The 14,407-nt window shown below is 49.8% G+C and overlaps 1 protein-coding gene across 2 annotated transcripts in view; it reads right to left on the bottom strand.

The window, feature by feature from the left end:
• PKD2 (polycystin 2, transient receptor potential cation channel) overlaps positions 1-14,407 on the bottom strand; it is a 66,779-nt gene that overhangs the window by 21,303 nt on the left and 31,069 nt on the right. For both annotated transcript variants that reach the window (XM_075544032.1, XM_075544031.1), the window contains exons 4-6: positions 13,391-13,641; positions 5,728-5,952; positions 2,869-3,097 (exon numbers count right to left, since the gene is read on the bottom strand). In XM_075544032.1, coding sequence (XP_075400147.1) covers positions 2,869-3,097; positions 5,728-5,952; positions 13,391-13,641 — 705 coding nt within the window. The remainder of the gene's footprint in view (positions 1-2,868; positions 3,098-5,727; positions 5,953-13,390; positions 13,642-14,407) is intronic.

The raw sequence follows: 14,407 nt of genomic DNA on the forward strand, positions 1-14,407 counted from the left end.
CCACAAGGCTTCCTTGTCTGTAATCTTTACAGAATCAGGACTTAAAATACTGCTGCTTAGAGCAGATGCCGGACTGAAGCATGCGGTAGACTCCCTGGTGTTTCAGAGAGAAACAATGAGGAATATGACTGTGTGGGAGGGGCGGTGCCCACGTGAACCTAGTAATTTAGTACCTTTATCTGTAGGAGGCTATTTTTCAAGTTTAAGTGGACATAAGCAAAGGTGGGCAAGTTAAGACCAGAAGTCTAGGCTTAGCTTTGAAGTGGCAAACAGGGCATGCTTGGTGCATGAGTATAAAGGGTAGCCTGACATCAACTTGGTGAGAGAAAGTTTCAAAGAGAAAATGGAACGTTGGGGGGCCCGTATGTGTTCTAAATAAAAGCACAAGGCCGGATACTCTTTTCCAGCAGTCTCTAAATTGAGGTCAAAGCAAGTCAGTGGAGTGTGGGAAGAAAATCTTACTCATGTTTCGAGTCATTGCTAATATCTCAGTTCTATGAATTGTGTATGCTGTTCCTTATATCCCCATGGCACCACCATATAAATACATATGAAACACTTGGGTGTGTAGACAGAGGTTCACTGAGAGGGTACCTCTGACTAGTCTTGGGTTGGTATTGGAGATTTTTTTCCCATTAAAAATAAAGCGGCCTGTTATTGACAGGTATAATATCACATTGGGTTTTAGTATGATCCTCAGTGTCTGAAATATAAACATAGCCACGCAAAACAGAGAGCAGGCATTGCATCCTCAGAGGTCTCCAAATGATGGTTGTTTCTAGACTGACAGTGTGTCCACACAACAGCCGTGACCATGTATAACAGACTGCAGTCCACCCTCACCCAGGGAGAAGTGGGCTGAAACATGGCCCTCCTATCATGGCCTCTCCAGCCACTTAAATGCTGATGCTGCTCTTCATCCACCATGGAGGACCTGGGATTGCCCATAGCGAGGGACTGCACCGATGATGTGATGTTACATGGCCGCTTTGGCTCAGAAGGGTCCCGTACTGAACTGCTTCTATGGGAATTTTTATTTTGCATTAAAGTTAACTTTTTCTTTATACAAAGCATGCACATTTATACAAAGCATGCACATGTGATCTGAAAGGTAGTGACAGAGTGGCTTCGGAGGGTGATTTGTGCAGATGAAATGACCTGTGTATCTGAAAAGCGCCCGCAAAGGTGGCTGGTGGAGAAGCCCAGCCATTGTTATTGTCACGGCTGTTGTTGTGGAAAGGACATCATGCTGGGGAACGCAGGGGAACCATGAGAAAGGGGGAGACCTGGGCAAGGTGATGGACACAGTGGCTACAGTGCTGAATCTGAACATAACAATTGTGCGGATGACACAGGGCCAGGCAGCTCGTGCTCTGCTGTACCCAGGCCCCTCCCTGATGGCCCCTAACAAGGGCCACTGGTGTTACTCTGAGAGGTTTCCAACGGGTGCAGGAAAACGTAATTGAAAGATAATGCAATTAATTCGTGTATGAAATACTTGAAGCCCCCGCATATTTTTATGCCTGTTTTATGTCTGAAGTGTTCTTTTACCCACACAGGGATAAAATAGTCTCTATGTTTTGTCTACTAACACTGGCGAGGAACGGCTCGGTCGCAGCTTGATGCACACGCCGTTAGGGGTGGGAAGAACAATGGCTGTGAAGTGGGGGCACAGCCGAGACCGCTCACGGGAATGCATCGCCTACTCACACTGCACAGGGACTTTCCTGCCTCGGGGTGGGGAGGCCACGGGGTGACGGATGGTAGGGGTGCCCATCGCAACTCTTAGGGGTCTAACAATGAAGCATGCGTACCAGGACGCAGCGAAATCTAGCAAAGGGAGAAGAGCCCGTGCCGTGATCCACTTCCACCCTGAGCCTCGGGAAGGAAATGATTAGGAGGACGCTCATGGTGCCTCCAGCCCCACAAGGGGTGGGCGGGGAAATGTGTGCTAACAGCAGGGAGACCTGCAGCCCTTAGCACCGTGAGCCACATCAGACCACACGGCTCACGCCAAGGGTTCACGGCCAGAGGCAGAGCTTGGAGGGCAGGAAGAGACAGACAAGGGCCCAGGAAAATGGTCAACCCAGGGAGGAAGGGTGAAGCGTGCTATTACATTGTGAGGACTGCAGTCAATGTCCCAGAACAAACCGTGTATGATGTGTCGAATGGAAAAATGAATTTGCTCTGTGCACTTTTCACCCAAATGAAAATTATTGTAAAAACCCCAGCGCTCATGCAGAAACTCAGGTAGATACCTCAACACATATTAAAAGCTATCGTTGAATCAGGGCAGGCACAGCATCGACGAGGTAGCCTGGTCTTGCCTGGGTCACAAATCTGCCTTATGCTCTCTTATGCCTCACACAGAAAACTGGGACCACCACTCCACACGTAGCCTCTGTGGATTCTTTGTATGACATTTTGAGACATGGGCAGCTTTTCCCTGCCGCTCAAAATATTCTGAGGATGTCTCTCCTGGTCACAGTTGACCATGTGCAGAAAAAGATAAATTCGTGTTACTAGCAGCTGATGGCAAATACTATTCATAAAAAAACCCATAATTTCTTCTCCCACATCTCGTGTGGCATGCCGAAGCCAAGTATGAATGGCTGAGTTATCCATGTGGCCAGCGGACAGCCGATTGCAAAGGCTTCCCTCCTTCTAGATTCAGAAGGGTCATTCATGGAAACTAAGAAAATAATGACGAAGTCTGAAGTCGATACAAAGGGGGCTGGGGAGTGGGGTGGGGGTGGGTTTTGTTTTCAATTCTTTTTTATGAGAACCAAGATCCACAATACTGCAGAAAAAACATGGTGTTTTTTTTTTAAAACTCGGTCGGGGATTTGAGATTATGCTCCCACCTACCACAACGATCACAACATCCAGACAATTCCAGAAACTCCGGAAATACTGCAGTTTGTGAATGCGAATTTCCAAAATCTCTTCCACCAGGTAGTAAAGGGTGAAGAAGCAGAAGGCAATCTCACAGGCCGCCAGGAAGTAATCCAGAGTGGTGACGTAGCGAATCAGCTTCACAGGCTGGAATTGCCAGGATGGAATCACACCGCCTGTGGCTGGGAATTCCACCAGTAACCTGCATTGCAATGAGAATAATTAAAATGACACACGGGGATCGCTAGCAAGAGGTACTCACCTATCGGGTCCCTATGGGAATAAAACCGCTGCCGCTGCCCTGAACAGGCTGCAAAATGCTTCGACCCAGTGAACAGCCCAGGAGCAAGATGCCCCCGCCGCTTATTTCAAAGGATCCATGAAGCCGCGGTCTCCCCTCTACTTGTTCCGTATTGGAACTGCTGGGAAACAGTGCATAGGCTTCATGTAAAATTGAACTGGCACACAAGCAATTTAGGACTGAAAGAAACCTGGGGATATGGGACAACTTGAAGACCATCAGGGAGAAAGTCCATCCGAAACTTGCCAGCGCTGGTGGAGAGAGACGCTGTGCTTTGTGCGTGTGTGAGGACAGGGCTGCGTCCCCAGCGCTTACTACCATGGGAGATTTTCTCGCTGGGAAGCGTTTTTCTAGCTTACCACATGTGACGGGTTGGTAGGTATGCATTAAGCATGAAGTAACAATGCAGTAGTTTGTTTCTTCATTTCAGATGGATGGCACGGATCTATAGTGGTTTATCATAATTGAAGTGAAGATTTTTTTTCCTGGAAAACTATTTTGTAGGTGTGATGTCACTGAACTACAAATAGACCTTTAAATCACTTAAAAGGCCTTTAGTTAACTATTAGGCATAACTCTCTCCACCATTGCTATGTTTGGGCAGCCAAGCCTTGATCCCAAGAATCTAGGACCCAACCGTGAACAATAACCAAGTAAGAAGAATGAGCATTGGTCAAAGACACATGTAAGCCCATCCCCCCTCCCTTTCTTCTAACCCCATCTCCCCTCTCTTCTCTATTCTCCTGTTCTCTTTGATGTGCTGGTCAGTAGAGAACCCCAAACTCAGCAATCTGCCTGTGTGTGTCGAATCATCACTCTGTCCTGCCCGGGCCCCTTCTGGAAACACCGAGTTATGAAATAAAACAAGAGCCTGCTTGCAAGCCTCTTCCTCAAGCATGGAGAGGAAATGAAAGAGCGGTTCAAGGCCTCCTAAAAATAGACATTTGCTGAAATGCCAGGCAGTTAAAAATGCCTGTCTATTTTTATTCTCTATCTTCATTGGGGTTGTGAGGAAAAGTTAATCGGTGCCAGTCGTCCGTAGTACTCGGTGCCACGTGGCGCTACTTTCCACAAATGCAGTCGACGGCAAGGATTGGGAAGTCAGCTGGCTTTAGGAAGCAGGCTGGAGCTGAGTTTCAAAAATGATGACGAAGGTTACTGTGAGACGTTAGTTCCCTTGTGCGCGTGTAAGTCTGTGAGTACATAACCCACGGTGGGGTGGGGTGGGGTGCGTGTGCGTTGTCAACGTGCTGTCTAGGATTGAAGCGGGTGGACTTTCGCTTCCCGGCAGTCAGCTCTTCCATTCCTTATCTTTGTGGCTAACAGCACGGGTGACCTGCTCCTGTGCTCATTGGTTACTCTTGAGATGACTCTGACCCGTGGCCACCCATGTGTGCAGAGAACAACTTCAAAGGTTTTCCAAGGCTGTGCCCTTTGGGGGCAGATCAGCAGGTCTGTTTCCCAGGGAGCTCCGGGGGAGCTCATCTGATCAACCTTCCAGCCAGGAGTTGACCACATCACGGTTTGCACCATCTGGGGATTGCCTTGCTACTTTCTGGGGTAAGATACATTTATGTATTTTGCGTATTGCTTATAGGCTAGTTCCTCCGGGTACAATGCCAGCTCTTCAAAGGCAGAGCTCTTTGTTCTGACCACTGGTGTCGCCTAGGGTCGGACCTGGCACCTCTTAAGTGCCCCTTAAATGCTCGAACAAACCAAAGAGAGGCCCCAGAGGAGCACTTTTCTCTGTTTCCTCCCTGTCTCCCACGGAGGGGCTGCAAGGGCGCATCAAAGGGAAGTGTTGACAGACTTTGGAGCTCTGGCCTTCCGAAAATGTTTACTCGGAAAGGGTTTTTCCCACAGAGAATTTTATCGTGAGTCTCCCAAGAGAGAGAAAAGCCACCTGATCCGCCTGCCAGTCTGCCACTGGCTGAACAGGCTGTTAGCACTTCCCCACAGAGGAGACATCGAGGACTTCCGCTGGGGATCGCAAGGGTTTCGGGGAAGTGCAGTCCCAAGATAGTGCACAGATTCTGCTGATCAGCCCAAAGCTCCACCTTCGCTCCCATGGCCTACCACAGAGTGAAAGGAACCCTCCGGGCCTGGGGTGAGGCTTAAGCACAAGCAGGTACCTGGCCTGGGTATCCCAGCCAACATTGGGCATGTCCTGTGACTATTTGTGACTATGCTCTGTCCTAATAGCCTGGGCATCAACCAAGAGTGTGACATGAGGCAGGATGTGATGGTTGAGGCACTTAGTGAAGGAGCACGTAGCACCAATCCTCCTGATGATGGCTAAGGACACAGGGTAGAAAAACTTGGAACAGATTGGAAGTTCCTTCCGACTCAGAATACTCTAGAATCTGAACTACTTCCTACCCCAAATATCATACCTATCAGGCTTCAGTTTTCTGGCCTGCTACCAGCATCCTCCCTTAATCAATCAATGGCAAAGGCTTCCTGGCCTCTCTGCCGGGCAGGATGATCATATAACTGCACAGAATGGGAGGGCTTGTGCCCTCAGCACATACCTGACCACACAGAACAGGTTAACATTGGCGTTGTACACAGAAAAATCGATAAACGTTGCCCTGGTTCCTCGGTCCAGCCAGCCGTTTTTCTTGAGGCTGGCAATCTGGGCAGCTGTCTCCTCTCTTGTTCGGGACAAATCCAGGTAGTAGCCAGCTCCACTGTAAGTTGCAATCACTCCCCAGTGGCTACTCCCATTCAAGTCTTTTTCACTTGTGTAGATCCAGCTAATTAAGAACCAAAACAAAAGAAGCAAGTGAGAACCCATGGAGGCAGAGGCAACAGCAACTTCAAAGGCAGTGGTCCCTGGTGCAGTGATAAGTGGGTCATAAACAGTTATAGCGGCTGTCAAGTGGAGCATGCACAGCCATTTCTAAGTGCTGCCTCATTCAATTCTTGGATACAGTGACTAAGACTCCTTGTAGCAAAGAGAGCCCTGAGGTTTCAGTCAGTTTACTGGGTCCCAAAGGCTCTGAGGGCAGAGTCGGCCAAGGAAACCAGCAATGTCTGCCTCGGAAGCCCGTGCCCTCAGCTCTCAGTTTACATAGCTGCCTTTCCGGGGTAACGCTACCCAGAAGACTCGAAGCACTCCAAGAAAAGTGCAGCCCACAGAAGGGCAGGCTGGCCAAGCTCCGCTGCCTGCAACTGAACGACATGAAAATCCACATAAAGCTCGGGATCCCATCCGCTAATATCAACAGAGGATTTCTTTGAGACCAGATGATTCTTTGGTATTCATGAGGATTGAAAAATTCACCCAGAGCGCGTCCCTCACCCGACTCCCACCCCGTTTATAACAGTGGGAGAAAAGTCATAATTAAATGATTTAAATGCAAGATGACACAAACAAGAAAAGTAATAACAATAATAAAAAGAAGAGAAGTAAAGAGAACCTGCCACGGCAGTTCAGAGAAAAAGCGCCCTCTCATTAAGGATGGCAGCGGTGGGTCGCCGGGGCGTGGCACTAGGCGGCTTTGGGATGAATTGTATTGGACCTGGGATGTGAACTAATGTAGGATTTGGGTTTGCACAGGTTGATAAAAGGGCATTTTCAAATCTGAGCAACTCAGGGCCGGCGAGCACAACTTCATTTCCGTTGATGCTGACGGGCAGACCTTAATCAGATTCCAGACAGGTGTGAAGGGGTCCCCAATGGGAAACGGTCTGGAAGGCACAAAACAGGTGTGATGCAGGGATTGACTTGATATGGCTGTTTTTAGCAATAGCCTTTGAAACTCCTCCTAATTGACTGGGGGGACCTTGCAGACTGGGTGTGTTTCTACAGGCTAAGAGAAGGCGGGGGAAAGAGGCTGGTGGATTATGATTCAGATGTTTGTGACTGTTGACAGAGTTCATCGTGGTTCTGTAAGCTTGGGACGATAACATGGGCTTGGTCAATTTTGCCGTACCATGGGGTATAAAAATGAGCCATTTTAGGATCCAGAGTAGAGAAATATTACTACCACCAATAAAGAAGAGCAGGTAGTAGACTCTGTTTGTTGAATCCTGAAGTCCCTGTGCATGGAATCATCTCAATCCAGGAGTCAGGGCACGTGACACCAGAGAGTGGCAGGGGGACAGCAGCAGAACCAAGGACCAGAGCATGAAACCATATGCGCTGAATCAGTGAGTGAGTAAGTGAGTGAAAACAGCTGAGTATCTTCCAGCAAGACGCTTGCTTACGGGAGTAGCGTTTCCCCATGCACTTAATTAGGGGTGCTAGATTTACGGAGTACTCAAAGGTCCAGCAGTCAAGCTAAGGCTCTGAGCCATAGCCAGCATCTCTAACCCCTTTGCTGTCCCCACTAAGTGTAAAGTGCCACTTGGTCTTCTCAACAGGTCTCCAGAAACCTCCCCTCACTGGTCTGCCAGTGCCACAGCCAATGAGAGGAAACATGGGCTCTGCTTAGACATAACAATTTATTTCTGCCCCCAACGTTTAACAACATGGGATTCCTCACCGTATCTCTCTCTGACTTCTTCACCTTCTCATGTGGCCACTCCGTCTCTTCCTCTTTCTAGCTCTCCCCTTTCTTACTTTCCGCTCTTCTCTCTCTCTGTTTTCCCATCTTCCTTGATCCTGTCCCCTTTACTGTCTTTCCAAACGAAGCACCAGGCAGGTCGAGTACTCTAATAAAACCTGTTCCTGAAAACCCGTGCTCTGGCTCTTTCTTCCTTTTGTTCCCATTCTGACCAGCACCTTCAAGCCGAGGCTTGTGGCGGAGTGGCATGCCCTTTGAGCATTTCTCTACAGCTCTGAAAGACATTGGGAACACTGTCCAAGAGGGCAGCGGCCAAGGGTCCTGACTGAGAGGAAGCTATCCTGGTAGAAGTGTGCCCTGACCATATTTTATTCTGACGTGCAACCTGTTAACTTCCCTTCCCCAAGGCCCGGCACCACAAGTATTGCTGTGAGTTCCGCATGGCCTCTGCAGTGGATGAACCCAGCAGAGAAGTAGCGAGTGCCGGGGGAGAGATAGCTGGTATGAGAATTGGTGAGGCCAATTGGAGAGTAGAGGCATGTCTGGCTTCTACAGCACAGGAACTGATTGGCCTTGGGCTAAGATGACGTTGAATTTTGTCCCCCTTCTTGTGAAGTCAGAGGACAGTTTGTACAATAGTATTACTCTGGCCACAGGAAAGCCTGGAGCAACCAAGAGCAACGGGTGCAAACAATGAAATGACACAGCAGACCTGAGATGACTGCTCGTTAGAAGGCCTGCTTGCCAGACCGCACTTGGTCTGGCATCTGGGACCCGGGCAGAGAAACAATTCTACAGTGATGTAACGCATGTTATTTTACTTACTATATAAAGCAAAACGAACCCTTTCGAACTGCAGTGAGCCTAAAGTTCTTTACTTAATGCTGTCTCTCTGGAAGTCTTATAACTTGCTAAATTGCCCCAAAGCAGAGAGGTTGAAGGTGGATGTCACGTCCCTAAAAAGGCCCGAGAAAGTTGAGAGCCTCCTGCTATTTCCTTGTTAGTGATGAAAACCTAGGCCTTGTCTCTAGTCAGCCAACAAAGACCCCCGAGACTGGCCGGAGACTGAGCAAAGCTCACTGTTCTGTTTGCTTGCTCCTGGTCACCAGTCGTTTCCCCAGTTACCCAGAAACATGAGTTCAAGTAAAACATCTATATGTGACTCTCCCAAGTGTAAGTTCCAAAGTCAACGGCATACAATCTCTATGGTTTGCGACTTCAAACAGGACACCCCAAAGAGGGGGTTTTGCACTGCCAGGTTGTCCACACTTGTGCACCTTCTGAATAAACCTGCTTCTTCTTCCTCTACTTGGAGTAAATCGGCTTGAGATGATCCAGAATAAAATACCTGCACTTCGGGTGACACTGACACAGGGCTCTTGATTGATCAGAGGAGCCCCGGTAGCATGGTGGCTGTGCACTGGGCTGGGGTCCACGAGGTCCACAGTACGAAACCACCAGTGGCTTTAGTGGAAGAAGGTGGGGCTTTCGACTCCCGTAGCAGTAAAGTCTCTGAAATTCACAGGGGCAGTTCTACCCTGTGCATTCATTCAATGGCGGTGAGTTGTATTTGGTTTTTGGAATTGATAAGAGTGGCCTATTCAGCTAAACAATCTGTATACACAGTAAGATTTACACTGGACACCTGCTTTCCTTCAGAGAGCCTGGCCTTCAATCAAAAGAAATCACATGGCACAAATCTCTAAGGAGCTGCCTTAGTCGAGAACAACTCCTCATACGAGTTGCCCCAACATGTTGCCGTAGGATTTTATGTATCTGCATGACCCCACCGAGCCCTGGGTCAGGGGGTGGGGATCACTGGGCTCCTAACAATTTCCCGAACCTAGAAATGCCCCTGGGACACCAAGCAGCCTGCTCCTGGCTAAACATCCCAGAGTGCCTCTTTCCCACCCCCAGACGTGAAAAACAAACCAACGAAAATAACAAACTCGCTGCCATAGTCCTCATTCTGACACACAGTGATCCATCCTACAGGTGACAACAGGTGACTAGAGAGGACTCATGGGCAAAGCTATCCCCCCTACACACACACACACACACACACACACACACACACACACACACAAAAGACTGAGTGCTCGGGCATACCCCTCCCCTGTGGTAAACTGAGGGATGAGAATTCGAGAATGTAACGCAGCTGAATCCTCTATGCAGGTCGGAAAAGCAGCCTCCAGGGGGGAAGAGCCTCAAGGTTATGTGATATAAAACGAATCTCAAATATACATTCTCACAATAAGATCCAGTACGTCCAACAACACCCTGTAAAGGAGCTGTCATAAAGGAGCTACCAGATAAGATGAAACATTTTTGTATCTGGCTATTCTCTGTGCCTGGAGGTTATCCCTAAGCAAGAGCAATAAGATTCTATTGCCCAAACAAATGTAAAATGTAGCAAACCCCTGGGGAGGGCTCAGGGGGGATTGGGTTTCACCTAGAACTAGGTCAAGGTGGTGACTCACCTCATTTGCTATTATGTTATCCTCATATGGTATTACTTATTGATGGGGTTGTAGGTTGGCTGCACTATGCGTATGCCTTTTGAGAGATCTGTAATCCCCATTATCGATCCCCATTGGAAAATGCCTCCCTTCTCTCAGTCCTGACATGGGAGGAGAAGCCCCTGTGCACCGCTGTCTGTCTGTCTTTAATAGTTCCCACAATTGCAAAGTCACTCCTGAGGACCTATTCAAGTGTTGGGGACCCCCATCAACCCAACACCACCACCACCCCCTCCACCCAACTGGCCATACTTGCTGCACCTGTGTGTTCCTGCAGGGGCACTGGCAGTTGGAGGCCTCTTTATGGCAGGCCTGCAGGCCTTCGTGGGCCCTGGGGCTGGAGCCTTCTAATCAGGGGAAGGAGGCATCTTGAACCTTGACACACTTTCCCCCTCCACCCCTGGGAGGTCAGTGAGGACAAGTAGAAGGCTGTCTGCTCCCGTAGAGATTTACATTCTCGGAACCATGAGGAGCCGTCTACTCCTCTATCCTGTCCTCTAGGGTCACTAGGTAGGAGTTGGCATTAACTAAATAGCGGCAGGTTTGGTGCCTGAGCCCACTGGGAAGGGTCCTTGGAAATGTGTGTCAGCCTTGCTCCTTGGCCCTTGGCCATTGGGTGTGGTATCCTTTCCCTGCAGCAAATCTCAGCTTGGAGTAGGACTCTGGGACGTCTGACCAGTACTTCTAGAGAATCACTGCATCTGGGTGGCATTAGGGGTCCCTGTCGTCCAGAAATTGGTGTCCTAGTGGGGAGCTGGGAGCCTCAGGCCACTTGATCAACATGGTAGACCTAACATCTCACTGCCGTTGAGTCAATTCTGACCCTATCAGACAGGGTAGAACTGGCCCTGTGAGCTTCTGAGACTAGAACTCTGTACGGGAGTAGAATGCCTCATCTTGTCCCTGCCCAGCAACTGGTGATTTCTAACTACTAACCTCAAGGTTAGCAGCCCAACTGGTCAGGACCACGCCAAACTGGTGTGGAAGAAATAGTGGACTGTGGAGTCCGGGAAGCAGGGGTCAATCCCACAGCGTGGCCACGTGAGCTTCAATCCCTTTGTTCTACAAACTGGAGAGAAACCCCGTCCACAGTTGTGTGGTGAGGGGTAAATGAGCTCACGCATGGACTCTCTTCTGTGCTCCGGGCCTGCAAGCTTTGAGGACAGTTCAGGACCACAAAGACGCACCTCCGAAAACCCCCAAACCAAATCCTCTGCCACGGAATGAGGCAGTTCTGACTCAAAGTAACCCCGCGTAGGTTTTCGGAGGCGCCAGTCTCTGCAGGAGCAGACAGCTCCTCCGTCAGTAGAGCCGTGGGTAGGTTCGCGCCGCCCACCTGGCTCAATGCTCACCCAGCGACACCAGGGCTCCTTGGAACAAGCCTCAAGCCGCAGACATGCTCCTTAGAAGAGCCCAAGAGGGTCTTCAGTTTCTTTATCAAAACAGCGGTAATTCTAAAAAGAATGAGTGAGCTCCCTTACTAGATAGGATCTGAAGTCTGGTTACGCACGTGTGCACATGAGCACGCACACACAACGACCCTGCAAATGGGCACATGTACAAATGCATACTCCAGTCATAAGCACACCTTCGGGAAGGCTGCTATTCCAACCAGACAGGGACACTGCCATGCAAGCTTATTGCATACTGGCAACAACTGCATCGTGATCAGCCGCTTCACTCAAAAGAGCTAGTAGAAACTCCTTGAACCAGACTTAAGCCCTAGTTGCTGAGCCTTCTGCTCCTGGCTAAAAACCCAACTATACGTTTTTTTTCTTTTTCAGAAAACAACAAGCAAATGCACTGTCTTTGAGCGGGCTGATCCGTGGCAAGGCTGTAGGACAGAGTAGAACTCCCCCTATAGGTTGACAAGGCTGTAGCAGCTAACGCATAACCACTATGCTACCAGAGCTCTTACTGCAGGTGACCCCAGGGCATGACAAAGGCTTAGCCTGGCAAAGTTACCCTCCCCACAGGACTGGGTGCACAGCCACACCCCTTCCCCCAACTGGCCTTCCTCTGCATAGCTGCATCCTAGATGAGAACCCTCCAGAAGGTACCTCTCTGTGGCCTGAAACCTGGACAAACTTCACCCCTCCTCCCCTACTGTGACTCAGTATTTCTCCAGCCCTTGTCCTCCCTCTAGTTCCTCGAAGTCCACAAAAACTGCAAGATTTCCACAGCGAGAAGTTTCCTGCAGCCGCCCTGATGAACCTGACCTTTGCCCAGGTCTGCTTCCTGGGGAAAGAAAGGGCAGGGGAGCTGGGCTCTGTTCCCTAGGCTTGATCTTACTGTAATAGAGCAAAGCTGTCATGCAGAGGCCCAGGGCATGCCTTGCACAAGCCATGGCACTACCAATTACCTCCTACGCATGTGGAAGCTGGACCACAAGCAAGGATGATGTGAGAGGCGTGGATGCATTTGCACGACGACACCACTGGTGCAGACCACTGAAAGTGCCACGGCCTGCAAGCGCACAGACAAATCAGTCTTGGAGGGGGCCTCAGACGGGAGCGTGTCAAGACAACGTCCATCTCCCTCCCTCACTTTGGACATGCTATCAAGAGAGACCAGTCCCAGGCACGCTTGGGAAAGTAGAGGGTCAGTGGAAAAAAATGAGAAAGCCCCTCAATGGGACGGGTTGGCCCAGTGGCTGCAACAGTGGGCCCCAACCTAACAACTATTGTGAAGGGCTGCAGGGCCGGGGAGCGTTTCCTTCTGGTGGATGGACATAGGGCTGCTATGAGCCAGGGGGAGCCTGACAGCACCCAGGACAGCCACCCAGGAAAAGACTGAAAGTCTCCCCAGCCACATTCCCTCTGGGTCAGTGTCCTAACTGACTTCTCTGACTGCAGCTCAGTTCAGCTCTTCCGGCCCTGCTCAACTTCAGACCCCGAGGAAAATGTTCCTGGACCTATCAAAATAGGGTTAAGCATCTTGAGGGATCAGATAACTTCTTTTTATGAGACACAGGGCCCAGGATGGAGCCTTTGGCGAAGTCTACAGACAGGAACGGAAATGGGTACAGAGTTGAGAGAACAAGAGAAACCAGAGGCCTACTTGGCTAAGTCCTGAAACCTACGCACTGAAGAGTCACTGGAGCAGCTTGGCGGTGAAAGAAGCAGCGAATGCGCAGAAGGGCAGTCATGGACCCAGACACTTACGCGGTTCCATTTCGAGGACCAAAAGGAGCCCTGTCTTCACTACCGACAGAGTAGACGTCGTAGCACTCTTTAATCTCATCCCGCAAGTCCTGCGGGATGGAGCAGGACCCGTTTCGCACTTTGAGTTGCCGTAAGCGCGGTACCCCTAACAGCAGGTTCTCGTAGTAAATGAAGCTTCGGTTGTCCACTTCCGTTGTGTTGCTGGGCTGCATCTTCCAGTACAGTCCGTCCAACAAGGGGCCTTCTGCGAACTGAAAGCAAAGGAAACACTTTTGGAAAGGGCCAGGCTCAGCATGTGCCCTGGCTTCCACCTGGAATGCTTGAATGGCCAATCGCTTGGCAAGAGGGGGCTTTATTACCAGAAAGCCTTGGGTTTGGCTCCTATTTCTCCATTGTCTGCTGTGAGGCCTCTCGGCCAGGGTCCCTGACGCTGTGCAATCCATCTTTGCACCCTCAGTGCGCTGTGCACAGAAGGGCGATTTAATATATGGCAACTTGGACTTTTATTCGAGGGCCACAAGGAAGAGGGCGTGTAAATACACACATGATGAACTCGATTCTCCCTTACTAAAGTAGGAAAGGCAATACAACCACGGTTCTAAACATGTTTGGAGATGAACCAAGAGGGTTTTTGTCTTACGATTTTTGGTGAAAGCACACACACACCAAAAACCAAACTCACCACCATCACGTCGATTCTGATTCCTAGTCAGAGTAGAACTGCCCCCATGGGTTTCCCAGACTAAATCTGTATGCGAGTAGAAAGCCTCATCCTTTTCCCATGGAGCGGCTGGTGGTTTTGAACTGCTAACCTTGTGGTGAGCAGCTCAGCACATAACCCACATAACCCGCTATGCCACGAGGGCTCCCACACACAGGGCATACACCCATCCAAGGCAGCTCCAGGGTGGTGGTTCCCTTCTTCATAGTGTACCACTAGGCTCCAGCTCGCTGAGCAGATTGTGACTCCACCATGGACTGAAGGGTTTCCCTCTAACCTTGTCATCTCTGTTCAAG

Source organism: Tenrec ecaudatus, chromosome 3 (assembly GCF_050624435.1).
Source record: "Tenrec ecaudatus isolate mTenEca1 chromosome 3, mTenEca1.hap1, whole genome shotgun sequence".
In the NCBI taxonomy this organism is placed as follows: Eukaryota; Metazoa; Chordata; class Mammalia; order Afrosoricida; family Tenrecidae; genus Tenrec; species Tenrec ecaudatus.